A 17880-nucleotide genomic window follows, 5' to 3' on the forward strand; every position below is an offset into this window, starting at 1 on the left:
TAAGTGTAACAGAGAATAGAAAAAGAGGATCTATTTAGAACTCTCAAGGGCAGCTGTGTTACTGTTTTGAGATTTTTCTCAAACTGGCTCCATGTTATTTAATTAAATGGCAAAGAGGTATAAAAGTCAAACACAGAAAAGGAAGCAATATAGGCAATAAGGATAGCAAAATATTTTTAACAACTAATGAGTTTTCTGCTTCATTTTTAATCATTCTGTCTTTTAAGTAGAAATTATTCATCAGGAAAGTCATTTTCAAAGAAATACCCAGATATCAAGCCCAAACATATTGTTGTGTTTTCCCCCTATTTAGACATCTGAGAAATTAAAACCCTTAGCTACACAACATGTGTTCCTGGTAGCAACAATAACAACTATCTCTTCTCTTTTAGACTTAGCCAAGATTGTGAGCCAAATAGAAGTGCAACGCCTTCACTGCCATCTCTGACATTTCAAACCAAAGAAATAAGTCCTTTGGTCAGCGATGATGAAGTATTCCCACTGGTGAGTTGCTGGTTGTTAGATTATTTTTTTCCTTTAAGGAGTGATTACTTTATTCTTACACTAATGCCAATATACTGATGTGCATAGTGGTGTTTTTTGTTGTGTTTTTTTTAAATGTGGCTCCATGAATAGAACTCCAAGATGGGTCTGTGAGTCATCTAGCCATACCTATCTAGAGAAGGAAAAGACATCCATAATGTTTCATGAAGTATTCCAGTCAGTGGTTATTAACCTCTCATGCAGGACAGAATTCTTGGTGATGCTTTTTTGAAAAATGCAAGTGCTTGGACCTCACCCCTGGATATTCCGTGAGCTCTCTCAAGGATCTGTACATTTCAAAGAGCTGCAAGTGAACTTTTGTACCTGTTTACAAACATCTTTTAATTAACTCTGACATACATACAGACACATGTACAAATCAGAAATGAACAGCTTGGTGAATTATCACAAAGGGAAGATATCAATGTAGCTACCACCCAGGTGATAAACAGGGCATTACCAACACTCCAGACACCCATTCATGTTCCCTTCCAGTTCCCTACTTCTGTTTCCTCCCAAAGTAACCACTGCCCTGACTTTTAGCATTATCAGTTTCACCCATTTGTAAAGTTTATATATATGGTATAATACTATATGTGTTCTTTTGTGTCTGGCCTCTTGCTCAACATTGTTTCTGAGATTCTTTACCATCCATATTGTTTTTCACGGTGGTAGTTAATTGATTTTTGTTTCTCTATAATAATCTATTGTATTACATATAAATACCACACACAATCATACTAAAATTCATTTATTTATTCTACTGTTGATGGACATTTGAGTCAGTTCCAGTGTGGGGCTATTACAAATAATGCTAAAAACATTCTTGTGTGTGTCTTTTAGTGCACGTGTATACACATTTCCACTGGCTGTATACCTACCGTGGAATACCTGGATCACAGGATGTGGATATGGTTAGCTTTGGGAGGCACTGCCAAACTGTTTTCCTAACTGTTTGAGCCAAAAAATACCCCAAGAAGTAGTATATGAAAAGTCTCCTTGTTCTATATTCTTTTTTAACACTTGGTATTGTAAGTCTTTTTAATTTTAGCCATTATAGCCAATTGCGCAGTAATATCCTATTGTGGCTTTAATTCATGTTTCTCTGGTGACTAATGCAGTTGAGTACCTTTTTGTATATTTATTGGCAATTTTGATATCCTCCTTTGTAAAGTGCCTAATTTTCTGTTGGATTGTCTTTATTATTACTGATTTATAGGAATTCTTTATATTCTGGATATAAGCTCTTTGTTGGTTATATATTGGTCTCACCTCGTATTAATAGAGACTGGAAGTAAGATTTAAGCTATTGTGGTAGAAGGACAAGGTTTAAAACCACTAACTTTTGAAGTTTTGGAGATCTCTATGGCCCCAAAATGCTATTTTGTGTTCATCTCAACATAAAATGCCAACATTTAATATTTAATTTATTAAGTGGAATAAAATTTCATACCAATAAAATAAACTAAATAGACTTTCTTGTAGTTGCAAATATTTTCTCCCACTTTTACTTGCCTCTTCACTTAATGGTATTTTTTGATGAACAAAAGTTCCTAGTTTTAGTAGAATCAAATTTAGTAATCTTTTCTTTTATGGTTAGTGTTTTTGCAGTACTATCTAACACTTACTTTTGCCTATCCTAGGTTATAAAAATATTATCTTGTGTTACAATCTAGAGGCTTTGGTTCTTTACTTTTCATATTTAGATCTATAATCCAACTGGAATTAATATTTGCTCACAATGCAAGGTAAGATTCTCGATCTCTTTTTCCAATGGAAACGTTCAGTTAACCCAGTGGTACTGGAATACATGGTACTGAATTCACAGGTGCTATATTCACAATCATAATGACAGTTTGATTTCCTATTTTCAAATCTTTGTACCTATGCCTTTTATTCTTTTCCTTGCTTATTATACTCACTGTGACCTAAAGAAAATGTTGAGTAGAAGTGGTAAACTTCCTTTTCCCATTCTTAATTACAAAAAGAAAGCTTTCAGGGCCTGGCGCGGTGGCTCACGCCTGTAATCCTAGCACTCTGGGAGGCCGAGGCGGGCGGATTGCTCAAGGTCAGGAGTTCGAAACTAGCCTGACAAGAGTGAGACCCCGTCTCTACTATAAATAGAAAGAAATTAATTGGCCAACTAATACATATAGAAAAAATTAGCCGGGCATGGTGGCGCATGCCTGTAGTCCCAGCTACTCGGGAGGCTGAGACAGCAGGATCACTTGAGCCCAGGAGTTTGAGGTTGCTGTGAGCTAGGCTGACGCTACGGCACTCATTCTAGCCTGGGCAACAAAGCAAGACTCTGTCTCAAAAAAAAAAAAAAAAAAAAAAAGAAAGCTTTCAATATTTCACCATTGTATACTGTATTTCCTGTAGATATTTTATAGATTCCTTTTAAATTATTAAGGAAGTTCCCTTTTATTCTAGATTGCTAGAATTTTTTTCATGAATAGATAGTGGGTTTTATCAAATGCTTTTTCTGCTTCTATTAAAATGACCATAAAATTTTTCTCCTTTTCCTTGTTAATGGTAACGTTTTATCTTGATTTTAGATTGTCAACCCCACTTTTCATTCTAGGAATAAACCTCACTCAATTGCTGGATTTGGTCTGTTAATGTTTGGTCTAGAATTTTTTTCATTCTGTTCATGAGGCAAATTAGCCTATAATTTTCCTTTTCTGTCTTTGTCAGGTTTTGGTATCAGATTATGCTAATCTCATAAAGCAGGTGGGAAGGGTTCTTAATTTCAGTTTTAGTTTTCAGTTCTTGAATTTTCATGGGGCTCTTTTTTATAGTTTCTAGTTCTCTGCTGAAATTTTCTGCTTTGTGGTTTATTAAGCATAATAATCAGGTTTAAAAAGATATGTAGATTTTTCACCTCAGATAGTAGACAGCGATACTCTTAGCAATTGCCTTCACTTGTATTCAAAATATACTATGTAATTCTTCAGTGCCTCTTCATGATATACTAATATTGGATACAGACTACAAATACATAACAGAAAATATGTAAACTGGATGGGGTATCCCGTGGATACTCTTCTGCTTTTCCAAAATCTATCACCTTGTATTGGTAGAGAATGAAAATAAGATTTAAACTATTGTGGTAGAAGGAGAAGCCTTAAGCTATTAACTTTTGAAGTTGTAGAGATCTCTAAAGCCCTGAAATGCTCTTTTGTGTTCATGTCAACATAAAATGCTAACATTCTTTGAATAGAATAAAACTTCATACGAGGTTACAGCAGCATATTTTACTGGTATTTATATCCATCGCTTTCCTCAGCAAGGCATGGTTACTACTTTTATCATCTAAGGAAAAAGGGAATTTCAGTGAAGCATTATTTTCATATTCCTAGGATTTGCAGAATAGCTGTAGAACTATTTAAGTTTAGATCTGGGTTTGGTAGTTGTTTTGTTTTTAAGGGGAAAAAAGATTTTTTAAAAATCTTCATACTAATAAACAAAATGAACTTCCTCATTTAAGTTCTAGGAATCTCTAAGAGAATTTAGCAAACTCTTCACCAACAAAACTTTGACCTTTAAAGACTCAAAGTAAGCATATACTCCAGTCAAACAATAGGAAAGAAAAACTGATGAGCTGCTAAATACTCCAGGGCTCTAATATCTAATGATTTTAGGATTTTAGGATCATTAATTTGTCTCTGTTCAAGTATCACCTCATCAGGGATACCTAAGCAGCCAGCCTACAATAGCACCTCCCTCTGCAGTCTCTTGTCCTGCCTTTTCTTTCATAGCACTTCACCATGAGATGGTTCATTTGTTTGCTTGTGTGTTTGCCTCCCTCCTCTGGAATGTGAGCTCCTGAAAGCAGGGACTTTTTCTATGTTTGTTTATTGTGATAACCCAACACCTAAAACAGTGCCTGGCACTAACAGGCACATAAAAGATATGCAAAAGTACCTGTTGATTTAATTTAATGAACACTGGGCTTCCTTCCACCTCTAAAATTCTACATTACTCCTTTGAGGAATTCCTAACCTCCAGAGTAACCAGGATAGACAATTCTTGACTGTTCTAAGATTGGGCATGGGGAACTTAATCTGTGATGGAGGACTTAAAAGTTCTCTGGGAGACATGGCCCAACCCACTGTTTGCGGTCCAGTGGCTTCCATCCACTGCTACATATTGACTTCCACATCAATAGCATTCCTACCAAGACCACAACTAACCTTGTAGTTACTAATTAAATGCACACTTTTAAGTATTCATCTTCCTTAATTCTTTTTTTCTTGAAACTTTTATATTCTCTGGATTCTATGACACTACGTTCCACTGATTCTCCTGCTCCCTTTCTGTTTACTCTGTCCTAGTCTGTTTCCAGGGTTCTCCCTCCTATACCTGTCCCTTAAATATTAGTGTCATTCATTCATTCATAAAATAAACACGTATTAAGTATCCACTGTATGTCAGGCTCCGTTCTAAATATATCTGTGGATAATATAGGGAAGTCTACAGTATGATGAAAAAAAAGAGGGAACTTCATCAAAGGATGAATGGATAGACAAATTGTGATATATATACACAATGGAGTGTTATTCAGCCATAAAAAGAAGCTGTGCCCCAAAATGCTACAATATGGATGAACCACAAAACATGCAGAGTGAAAGAAGCCAAACACAAAAGGTCATATAATGTATGATTCCATTTATATGAAATAGCCAAATCCATGGAAACAGGATGCAGATTGGTGGTTACCAGGGGCAGCAGGGAAGGGGAAATGGAGAGCAATGGCTTCTCAGGTACAGAGTTTTCTTTGGGGATAATGAAAATATTTTGGGATTAGATAGAGGTGGTGGTTGTACAACACTGTGAATGTACTAAATGTCACTGAACTGTTAATTTTAAAATGGTTAATTTTATTTTATGTGAATTTTACCTCAAAAAAGAAAAAAAATTAGTGACTGGGAATAATGAACAAATAAGAAAATATTAAATAGTGATAAATGCTGTGATAAAAAGAAAAACAGGTAATGTGATGAGAACTGAGGGATTATAGGTTGAGCAGCCAGGAAAATTATCATTGGTGGGGGGGACATTTAAGGTAAGGCCTAAACAATGAAGAAAGAACCAGACTTGCAAAAATCTGAGAGTTTCAGGTGAGGGAATGTTAAGACGGGGACAAGTTTGGGCAGGTTTGAGAACCAGAAAAGGTGTGTGTTTGAAGGGCCCTTCTGGAGCTTACCAGGGAAGAGAGAGAATGGAAGGAAAAAGAACATAGAAACAGGCAGGGGAAGTCCAGATACTTAGGGACCTGAGACCACGGGAAGGAGTTCAGATTCTATTTTAAAGCAATGGGAAGCCATTGTAAGGTTTCAAGTAGGGGAGTACTGATCTGTTTACTCTGTTTAAAATTATTTTATTCTGTTTAGTAATAAACAGATCTGTTTAAAATTTTTTAAAAGATCCTTTTAACTGCTAAATAAAGAATATGTTATACAGGGGCAAGGATGGAAGCAGGGAGAACTATATAAGGCTATTTCAGTGAGAGCTGATGCTGCTGGCTTGGCGCAGGGAGGCAGAGTGACACGCTGGATCCAGGAAATATTCTGCAGAGTACAACGGACTTGACAATGAATCAGATATGGGGCATGAGTGGAAAAGAGGGAGCAAAGATGCCTCCTGGATTTAAGCCTGAGCATTGGGTAGAGACGGGGTTAGGAAAAACCATGATTTCTAGGTTGGACATTTAAGTTTAAAATGTTTATTAGATATCCAAATGTAGATATTAAATAGACAATAGGATGTGTGAATCTGGTATTTGAGGAAGAGGTCAGAGCTGGAAATATAAATATGGGAATAATCAGTGTGTCACTGGTATTTAAGTCTATAGAACTAGATGAGAATACTTAAAGAGTACAAAGGAGAAATTATCCTGAGACAAAGCCTTGAGTCATAGCGTTTAGTGGCCCAATGAGAATCTTCAAGGAGAGGAGGAGAGTCTGGGAACCTGCGGCCTTGGGTCACATGTGGCCTTCTGGATCCTTGAGTGAAGCCCTTTGACCGAATCCAAATTTTATGGAACAAATCCTTTTAATAAAGGAGTTTGTTTTGTGAAGTTTGGATTCGGTTGAGGGGCTGCACTTAGGGATCTTGAGGGCCACATGTGGCCTTGAGACCACAGATTCCCCACCCATGGGTGGGGCTCAAGGAGAGGCTGCGGTCCATTTGCAGAAGCAAAGTCCTTGAGAAGGTAAAAAGAGATAGGACCCGCAGTATAGGTGGAAAGATGAGTGTCTGAAACAGAAGGGTGTCCCGAAATATGACTACAGATGCATATGGATGTGGAATGATGAGAGAGGAGGCCAGGTCATGGGGTAATGAGGACAGTGAACATACTAGGGGAGTGTGGTAGAGTCACCTGGCAGTTCTAACTGACCATTTGACATCTGTGGTCATGCATGTAAAGTGAAACTAGTCCATGTAGTCATTTAGTTCCCTGCTCTCCCCACCCCCAAACCTATCTGTTCCAGCATTCAGCTGCTCGGGTACAGGCATGACCCAGGCATATGGGTCAATTTAGTTAGGGATGGGTTTTACCTGGTAAGTAGGATAGAGACCAGATACAGGGAGGGATGAGCTGCTGAGTGGTTATAATGATGGATGTGGAATATAAGCAATTAGAAGGGAAAGGAGGAAATGAGGAAGAAGATGGATAGTGGAAAGGAGGGAGTCTAAATGAGTCAAAGAAATGCTGGAGTAGGAGCACAAGGCTAAATAGGCTGGAAGGAGAATGGGTGGGTTGCTTTCAATCTCAATTAGTGCAATGCAGTGATCATTCCTGACAAGGTCAAGGACATGGCTATAGGAGTAGGTACCTGAACTGTAGTATTTCCCAGGGCCCCATTTTTAAACTTATTTTTCTTCCTATTTTATTTACATATCTTGAATAATTTCAGTCAATCTCATGGCTTTAATTGCCATCTACAACTTGCAAAACTATATCTCTGATCCAGACCTATCTTCTGAGATCTGGACTGATATATCCTGTCTGTCTACTTGATAGTCTGAGTCCCAAGTCACCTTAACCTCAGCACTATTCAATTCTGAACGCATTTCCTTCATTCATGTACCAACTCAAAATTTTTATTGAAAACACACTCTGGCCCAAAGTATGTGCCAGAACCTGGAGAATCAGAAATAAATAAGACCTTACCCTGATCGGCTTCTTTTATCTTTTTTCCTTTCTCGGTGAATGGCATCAGTGTCACTAGTCACTCAGGCCAGGATCTAGGAAGCCAGCTGTCCGAGGTCAGGTTCCCTAGAACCTGAGATGAGATTCTTATGAAAGTGATGGATTGAGGGAGTATTCTCAGGAGAAGGAGAGTGAAGGAGGCAGGGGAGGAGAGGGGAGGAAAGCTAAGCAAGGGCATGCTCTTAGCTAGAGACTACTGTAGGCTGGTCTCCCAGGGAGCGCAGAACACGAATTGCACCATGAATTGCACCACAGTGTTGGTTCCTCCTGGAGGCAAGAAATCTGGTGTTTTGGCTGCCTGTGTCAGGAGTCATTGCCTCCTGAGGGGAGGGGAGGGGCAGAGAGAAGACTGAAGCCTCCCAGATGGGACAGGAGGCCCCCGTGCAGCCCAGGGTGGTTCTCCAGAGGAGGAGTCAGCTGTGAGCTGTTAGTAGCCAACACCCACAGCCATGGGAGGAGAGATGTACCAACCTGATGCAGGGGTCCAGGTAGGGCTCCAGCATCATCCACTATAGCCCATCTCTTGCACCACTCCATTCTACCTCCTTCCACATTGTTCATTGTTCATTAGGCATAGCTTCTTCAAGATTCTGGCAAGTCATAATTTCTGGGAAATTTTACAGGAAGAAGATCAGTGGGACAAACTGCAGCTCCTGATGCTGTGGTTGGTCCCAAGGTCTATCCTGATGCTTACCATCTCCTCACCCATTTTAGATTCCTCTCTCCTCAGCTAGCTCTTCTGATGCTTCAGGTGGCTCATCTTATGGAGTGAGCCCATGATTACCATGCGCTAATTAGGATGTGGTTTCTGTACTTGCCATTTATGATTAAAACTGGGCATGAGAGCACCAAATGATACCTCAGTGGATCATCTTAGTACCAAACATATTCCTCACTGCCTCTATTATGTAGCAGCATTCTTACCTCTTCACGATGATTAGGGTCAGTTACCTCTGCCAGTCAAGGAACTCTATTCTGCGCATCTGATCTATTGGCATGAAGGAGCCCAAAGGGACCTTGTGGCAGCCAAAGCCCTAAGTGCTCTTGGTGGAAGCATTCTCCCTCTAAGACCCAGAACCTGTAGATGAACAGAGGTACAGAGAAAGGTACAGAGACAGAAAGCACAAATTCTCCAAGTGGATCAACAGAAATAATAGAGAGTGAAGTTGTTCCTACTTCCTCCCATTTGTTCCCAGATCCATGTATTCTACCTGTTGGAAACACAGCACCATATAACAGCCATTGGCTTAAAGTCTACACCACATCCTGAAGAATGGCACCCCATCCTCACAGGGTATGATCTCCAAACTGTGCCGTCAAGAGGCTTTCCCAAAGCTGGGCAGTGCCGTATGTGGTTAGAACCAATGCATACCAGGGTCGTGCCCCAACTGCCATACTTTCCTGTTTGTAAAGCAGGTTCCTTTACTATTCAGTGGGAGCCCACGTCAGCAGATCAGTCACTCTGTGAGCCCTCAGACAGTGAAGGCCCTGCAGGCAGGAAAGGCAGACCCACAGAATGCATATCAATTCTGAAAAGGATAAAGCATTGCCTTTTCCAGGGTATAAGGGACCTGATGTAATCAAATTGCCACCAAGCAGCTGATTGGTCTCCTTGAGGGATGGTGCTATATCAGGAGCTCACCTTTTGTTTCTGTTGCAAGCAGGCCAGACGTTCAACAGCAATGGTAGCTAAATTATCCTTGGTGAAAGAGGAGACCATGCTGTTGGGCCCATTTATGATTTCCACTGGGGTGGACAAGGACAGAGGCTGGATCAAGTCATCCTGTCCACTTCCTAGATGCTCTGTCTCAATCAGGACTCAACAGCATGACAGGAACTGTTTTGCAAATAGTATACATGTTTGGAGTTGCCTATTTTCAAGTGAGAATCATTGGCTTTGCAAATTAGTGAAGCACGTTTTAGGCAGGTTCTGTGGTGACTACATTGTCCCTGCATTTGCAGTTGGACACTACAATAAACATTTCCAGGACTTTTTAATGTAATGGTGCTGTGATGTCTTACTTAGTTCCTTGAGGATTTCATTAGTGCTGACTGCATTACACTGGTAGAGGGAGTTCAGCTCAAGATATATTCTTTCATTAGGAGCTGCAGTGTTTGACAATATGTCAGAGATGAAGCATGCCTGGAAATAGGAAGATTTTAAAAGGCTCTATATTCCTCATCTCACTTTTCTTTCTCTCTTTAGTCTCCCCCAGATATATCCTTCCCAGCTTCTTTGGCTGCACAGCATTTCCTTCTGGAAGAAGAGAAGCGAGCAAAAGAACTTGAAAAACTCCTAAATACACATATTGATGAACTGCAAAGACATACAGAATTTACCCTTAATAAATACACCAAGATAAAACAAAATAGACACATATGACCTTTTAAACTTTTTTTTATTTGCTTCCCAAGAAAAAAAAGCTCTGGCAAAATATTTACAAAGCTGATTAATGAAACTGAGAAATTCTGTTCTGTTTTCTTGAGTAAATAATTTCTGTAAGGCAGCTAGAAAATAGTAAGTATTTTGTTTGATAAAGGTGTTTGCATTTCTGCATTGACATAGTAAATTGTTCTGCTGTAGAGTCACTATAAAATAAACATGACTATTCAAAAAGAGATTTTTTTTCCAGTCTAAGGAATATTTTGGAATTAAATATGCAGTTTTCCCCACTTAATCATGTATACTAAAAACCCATTTCTTCTACAACAATACAAAATAAGAGAAAGGAAGTGCTATATTCTAAATCCAGAGGAATCAAGTGCAGCTCAGTTGTACTAGGTTTGAAAACTTAACATTTTAAATGAAAAAAAATGTTTAAATATTTTGAGCTATGTAAATATCCTAAATATTCTTTTAGAAAAAAATGATATAGCTTTACTGTTTTTACATTCACTTTCATAATGTCTGTTTTAACACAATGAAGGTATATGGAATGTGCAATTTACACATTTAAAATATATGTTCCAAAGATTAATGCTTTCCTGTTAATATTTTTTTTCATGGACAAGATAAAGAAAATATAATATGTTACTGTTGCTATACTCTCCTTTGTAATCACTTCTGTTTTTAACACAATAAAGGAATAAAAAATTCAATGGATTTCAAACATAAATGCCAAATCTGTAATAGATTTATATCTATATCTGCAGTAATAGCATGGTAGTGAACAATAAAATTGAAGTTACAAATATATAATGATAATCTAATATTCTATTCTTTCTTTAAACATTTATATATATAAATAGAACAAGAAAGGATATGAAAAACTCAAGGTAAGTCCCACAGCTTTTATAGCTATTTCTCTTTAAAGAAATAATCTCAACTACTGAAAGATATTTCAAAATGTCTTGAGATAACAAGTGTCATTTTCACGTAAAAAATGTAAAGCATTGTTCATAACCACGTGTATTTGTGTAACTCCTGATGTTTGCAAAACAGGATTCTGTCTTAGTTCAGGCTGCTATAAAAAATAGCATAGACTGGGTGACTTAAACAACAAACATTTCTCACAGGTCTGGAGGCTGGGAAGTCCACAAGGTGCCAGCTGACCTGGTGTCTAGCAACGGCCCACTTCCTGGCTTGTTGACAGCCACCTTCTCACTGTGCGCCAACGTGGCAGAAAGTCATCTCTATCGTGTCTCTTCTAATAAGGGCATTAATCCCGTAAAAGAGGGTTCCACCTTCAAGACCTAATTACCTCCTAAAGGCTTCATCTCCTAATACCATTCACACTGAGGGTTAGGATTTCAACACAGTCATGCATTGCTTAACGATCCGGATACATCCTAAGAAATGTATCCTTAGGGGATTTTGTTGTGTGAACATCATAGAGTGTACTTATATGCCTAGATGGCATGGCCTACTACACCCCTAGGCTATATGGTATAGCCTATTGCTGCTGGGCTATAGACCTGTACAGCATGTGACTACACTCAATACTGAAGCAGTTGTAACACAATAATAAGAATATGTGTATCTAAACATAGAAAAGCTGTAGTAAAATACAGTATTATAATCTTATGGGACCACCATCATATATTCAGCCCATCATTGACTGAAACATTGTTTTGTGGCATGTGACTGTATATGAATTTGGGGGACACAAACATTCAGTCCATAACATCTTCACAGAGCATTATTTTAAACTCACAACAAGCTTGTGAAGTCAGCCAAGCTAATACCCTTGTCCCTGGGAAGCAGAGCTGTAAAACACCCTGGCCTTCTGATTTCTGGCTCCAGCTCTTAATACCTCCCAGTATTGCTTCTTGTGAGCAGCCAGATGGTGAACAGACCTATCTCTGCAGAAGCCATCTTTGATGACAAAACATCAGAGAGGCACAAGGCCTTTAGTGTACCCACAAAGCCCCATGTTATGCTATTTTTACATTATCTAGTAATTTGTAGCCTGGACACAAAGAAAGTAAAGTATTTTTCAGTGATGTCTTTAGAAGATGGACAGAAAAATTATGTTTAGGAAAAGAGCATTGCATAAACAACATATAGCCTTTATCTCAAATAATCATAGTCTGAGCCAACACATCAGGAATTAATGTGGTTCTCAGGGTTTAACCTGACATCTGGCCTTGTCATCATTCTTATCCAGCTAAAAGCTGGGATGTGGGCTTCATGCACATGGACTCAAATTATCATTCTGATTATAGCTGAGATTAGTTCTTACCACGACCACAGGTAATGATAAAGACTGTGAGGGGGGGCCAACCCTAACTTGAAGGAGGAAGTACAGTGAGTACAATATCCTTATTTGGATAAGGAACCTTCTTCAAAATCCATTTTCTCCTGTTGTTTTGTTTTACTTTTTTAATACTAGCATTTGGGGCCCATCTTCTCCAGTTGCAGGCTCTCTTAATGCTAGATACTCAATCAGGATCTATCAGGGTGACACAGGAAGAGGTCACCTTGATGGACCTTTTCAATTCTAAGGTTCTAAAATTCAAATAGGTTTTTTGGGGATGGTCTGGAAATCTAACCATGAAATCTAGACCTTTACTACTATGTGAAAATGAGCTCTGTGTTCCATGCAGCGAATCTACGGTATCAGCAATAGACTAAATGCCAGCCTGGGGGAGATACTCCCTGGGGGACAGCAGCACAGTGGAGCAGAGGGACAGTGATGGGCAGGAGCAGCTAAGCAGGGATCCTGGGGGCCAGTTCAGGACAGGGCTGGCCTGTGTGCTGGATGTATCAGGACAGGCCATCCTGCCTGGGGGCGTGCCACTTGAGACATGAAGGGAAGTTGGGATGTGACAGCACAAAGCAGTGCCTTTGGCTGTGGGCAGGAGGGGAATGGGAATTGGAACTCTCTGTGTTAACAATTCTGCTTGATATTTTACAAAGTTCACAAATTACCCAGGTATGCATTTATATATAAAGCAAAGGGTTTAGAGTCTGTTACTTTTTTTTTTATTTATTTTTATTTATTTTTTATTTCGGCATATTATGGGGGTACAGATTTTAAGGTTTCAATAAATGCCCATTTCCCCCCCTCCCCCCAAAAGTCTGAGTCTCCATCATGACCATCCCCTAGATGGTGCACATCTCACTCATTATGTATGTATATACCCGCCCCCCTCCCCCCTCCCACCTGCCCAATACCCTATTACTGTAGTACCTATGTGTCCACTTAGGTGCTACTCAGTTAATACCAGTTTGCTGGAGAATATATCTGGTGCTTGTTTTTCCATTCTTGGGATACTTCACTTAGTAGTATGGATTCCAGCTCTAACCAGGAAAATATAAGATGTGCTATATCACCATTGTTTCTTAGAGCTGAATAGTACTCCATGGTATACATATACCACATTTTATTAATCCATTCTTGGATTGATGGGCACTTGGGCTGTTTCCACAGCCTTGCAATTATGATTGTGCTGCTATAAACATTCGAGTGCAGGTGTCTTTTTTGTAGAGTGTCATTGGATCATTTGGGTAGATGCCCAGCAATGGGATTGCTGGATCAAATGGTAGATTCACTTGTATCACTTTAAGGTATCTCTATATTGCTTTCCACAGAGGTTGAACTAGTTTGCAGTCCCACCAGCAATGTAGGAGTGTTCCTCTCTCACCGCAACCACGCCAGCATTTATTGTTTGGAGATTTTTTGATAAAGGCCATTCTCACTGGGGTTAAGTGATATCTCATTGTGGTTTTGATTTGCATTTCCCTGATGATTAGAGATGTTGAGCATTTCTTCATATGTTTGTTGGCCATTCTTCTGTCTTCTTTAGAAAAATTTCTGTTCAAGTCCTTTGCCCACTTTTTAATGGGGTTATTTGATTTTTTCTTCCTAATTTTCGTCAGTTCTAAGTATATTCTAGTTATCAGTCCCTTATCGGATGCATAGGATGCAAAAATTTTCTCCCATTCTGTAGGTTGTCTGTTTACTTTCATGACTATTTCTTTGGCTGTGCAGAAGCTTTGTAGTTTGATCATGTCCCATTTATTTATTTTTGTTGCTACTGTGATTGCCTTTGGGGACTTCTTCATAAACTCTTTGCCCAGGCCAATGTCTAGGAGAGTGTTTCCAACTTTTTCCTCTAGAGTTCTAATGGTTTCATACCTTAGGTTTAAGTCTGTTATCCAGCGTGAGTTGGTTTTTGTGAGAGGTGAAAGGTGTGGGTCCTGTTTTAGCCTTCTACAGGTGGCTATCCAGTTTTCCCAGCACCATTTATTGAAGCGAGTCTGTTACTTTTTAAAAGCTTTGCCAATTTGGTAGGTAGGATGATGTACTCTATTGTTATTTGAACAGAAATACCTTTGTTTATAGAGTTGTGCTTTTTTTTTTTATGAGCTTACTGGTCATTCGTATTTTTCTTTTGTGAATTATGTGTTCTTTCACTTACTCAAAAATATTTATTGGTCACTGCTTTTAGTTCCTGGGGAAACAGAGTTAACAAGACAGACAAGTTCCTTTCCCATCTCATGGAGCTCATGATTTAGAGCAGGGGTCCTCAAACTTTTTAAACAGGGGGCCAGTTCACTGTCCCTCAGACTGTTGGAGGGCTGGACTATAGTTTTTAAAAAGCTATGAACAAAGTCCTATGCACACTGCACATATCTTATTTTGAAGTTAAAAATCAAACGGGCAAAAGCACCCGTATGTGGCCCGAGGGCCATAGTTTGAGGACGCCTGATTTAGAGAAAGTAAGCAAACATTAAATATATTTTGTAAATGTTTTTGAAACTTGAAGAAATATGTAGCCTCTGTTTTTAGGAACAGAGTTTGATATGTATGAGTCAGATGTATTTTATTGAGTCTTCTAAACCCTTATGTTTCATTTACTTTGTCTGTCACAGGTGAAAACTAAAGTCTCCATTTACTAATAGATTTCTGCCTATCACTCCTTGTATTTCCTATAGTTTCTGTTAAGAAAAATTTGATCTTCTACATACATATTCATAATTTTTAGATCATTATGAATTATATACTTTATCATCATAAAGTGCCCTTTATCTCTTTTATGCTTTTTACTTCTGTTCAACTTTAATAGTTAAGGTTGTGACTACTGCCTTCTGTTTGACAATTTCATTTTTGTTTATAGGTATAAATATTTAAATATGAATTTTCCTCTGAGCACTCCCTTAATGGTATTTTTTCTAGATGCATCACTAATATAATTTTGCCATCCTTTTATTTTCAACTATTTTGAGTCACTGTACAGTGTATTTTTGTTTTTTTTAAGAGATAAGGCCTCACTCTGTCCCCCAGGCTAGAATGCAGTGCCATCATCTTAGCTCACTGCAACCTCAAATTCCTGGCCTCAAGCAATCCTCCCACCTTACCCTCCCAAGTAGCTGGGACTACTGGCACTCCACCAAGCCCAGATAATTTTTCTACTTTTTGTAGATACAGGGTCTCACTCAGGCTGGTCTTGAACTCCTGGTCTCAAGCAATCCTCTTGCCTCAGCCTTCCAAAGCACTAGGATTACAGGCACGAGCCACCACACCTGGCCTGTAGCTTTTAAAATAAGATGCATATTGGATTATCCTTTATAATCCAATTTAAGTATTTTTCTTTAAATAAGTATATCCAGGCCATTTACACTTACAGATATGGCAGCTATGTTTGGTCTTATTTCTGTCATATCTGTCATTATACTATTTCCACCAATGGTTCCAAATAACTTTCAACATATAGCTTGTGTTTCCTTTGCTCATGTGTGTGTGTTGCTCATTTTAAAAGTTTTGCTTTGTCTTAGTTTTTCCTGTTACCTTTATTTTTGATTTTTTAAATTGACAAATAAAAACTGTGTATAATTATCATGTAAATGTTGTTCTGATATACGTATACATTGTAGAATGGCTAAATGGAGCCAATTAACATATGCATTACCTAACATAGTTGTCATCTTTTTGTGGTGAGAACACTTAAAATCTTACTCTTAGCACTATTAACTGTAGTCTGGTTTATTGTTTATAATCCAACATAATGTCCTCCAGGTTCATCCATGTTGTCACAAATGGCAGGATTTCCAACTTTTTTATGGAAAAATAGTATTTTTCCATCGTATTCCATTGTGTATATATGCTACATTTCCTTTGTCCATTTATCTGCTGATGGACACTTAAGTTGATTCCATATCATGGATTGTGAATGGCATTGCAATGAACATTGGGATACAGGTATCCCTTCAACATACTGATCTCATTTTATTTGGATATATACCCATTAGTGGGATTGCTACTATCATACAGTTCTATTTTTAATTTCTTGAGGAACCTCCACACTAATATCCATAATAGCTGTGCTAATTTACATTCCCACCAACAGTATGCAAGTATTCCATTTTCTCCACATCCTCTCCAACACTTATCTTTTTGATAATAGCCATTCTAAGAGGTGTGAGGCAGTATCTTATTATTGTGGTTTTAATTTACATTTCTTTGATGATTGGTGATGTCGAGCATTTTTTCATATACCTGTTGGCCATTTCTATTTCTTCTTTTGAGAAATGTCTATTCAGATACTTAGCCCATTTTCTAACCGGATTGTTTTCTTACTTTTGGGTTGAGTTCCATATATAGTTTAGATACTAACCCTTTAACAGCTGTATGGTTTGCAGATATTTTTTCCCACTCTCTATCTCTTCACTCTTGATTGTTTCCTTGGCTATGCAGAAACTTTTTAGTTTAATGTAATCCCATGTGTCTATTTTTGTTTTTGTTGCCTGTCTCTTGGGGCTCATATGCAAAAAATCATTGCCCAGACCAATGTCATGAAGTTGCCCCCTATGTTTTCTTCTAGCACTTTTAGTAATCAATCCTCTATTTCTTTAGCTAATATCTACTGACAATATACATAAGCAATGACAAAATAATAGTACACTTTTACTTCCACATTCCTCTCCCTCCACCAAATTAGATGGTTATTTCTATTTATTCTTTCAGTACTTACCCTTACACTTCAAAATATATTATCAGCTTTAAATAATGTTAAATCCTAACAATAAAAGAGCAAGAAATCAGACTGCATATGCCACCTCTTACCTTCTCTTCTCACTTCCAACTTCTGTTAAGCATTTTTGAAACCATAATTTCCACAGTTGATTTTTGTCTTACTCCTATAGCAAATTCTTTTGCTGTAGTTTCTCCATTTCTCTCTTAATTGTTTGGACTCTACCATCTTATAGTTTCTTCATAAAATTCTCATGATTTAGTCCCTAATTTTTCCATGTTTGGAAAGGTTTATGTATTGCCTTCATGCATGTTATATAATCCCTTGCTAGAATATATACTACACAAAGACAGAAATATTTTGTTTTTCTCATTGATGTACTGCCAAGAATAGTACCTAGCATATAGTTGTTGCACTATATTCGTTAAATGAGCAGTATACAAAGGAAAAATACAAGAGCTTTTAGGCCAGGCTTTTTCTTCCTGAGAATTTTGTAGGCACTGCTCTTTGAGACCTAAATGCAAGAAGTGTGAGATCTATCTGATTTCCACACCCACCACATTTTATTTTTGATTTTCATCAATTTGACTCTGAGACGCCTAGGTGTGGTTTTCTTTGTTTACCTTACTTAGAGCTTGTTGAACTTCCTGAATCTTTGAGTTTATATTTTTCATTAAATTTGAAGATTAAGCCAATTTTTA

At 38.1% G+C, this 17880-nt stretch overlaps 1 protein-coding gene across 3 annotated transcripts in view; it reads left to right on the top strand.

Annotated features, from left to right (window-relative positions):
- Window positions 1–17880, top strand: part of DEUP1 (deuterosome assembly protein 1) — an 85210-nt gene that overhangs the window by 64739 nt on the left and 2591 nt on the right. Inside the window, exons 13-14 of one of the 3 annotated variants that reach the window (XM_076002422.1) lie at window positions 393–504; window positions 9969–10816. In XM_076002422.1, the coding sequence (XP_075858537.1) occupies window positions 393–504; window positions 9969–10145 (289 nt within the window). In that variant the 3' untranslated portion in view covers window positions 10146–10816. Of the gene's footprint in view, window positions 1–392; window positions 505–9968; window positions 10863–17880 lie in introns of those variants that run through there. The other 2 variants (XM_012739646.3, XM_076002423.1) reach the window with 2 other exon arrangements.

The sequence above is a fragment of the Microcebus murinus genome, chromosome 4 (genome assembly GCF_040939455.1).
Source record: "Microcebus murinus isolate Inina chromosome 4, M.murinus_Inina_mat1.0, whole genome shotgun sequence".
NCBI lineage: Eukaryota > Metazoa > Chordata > Mammalia > Primates > Cheirogaleidae > Microcebus > Microcebus murinus.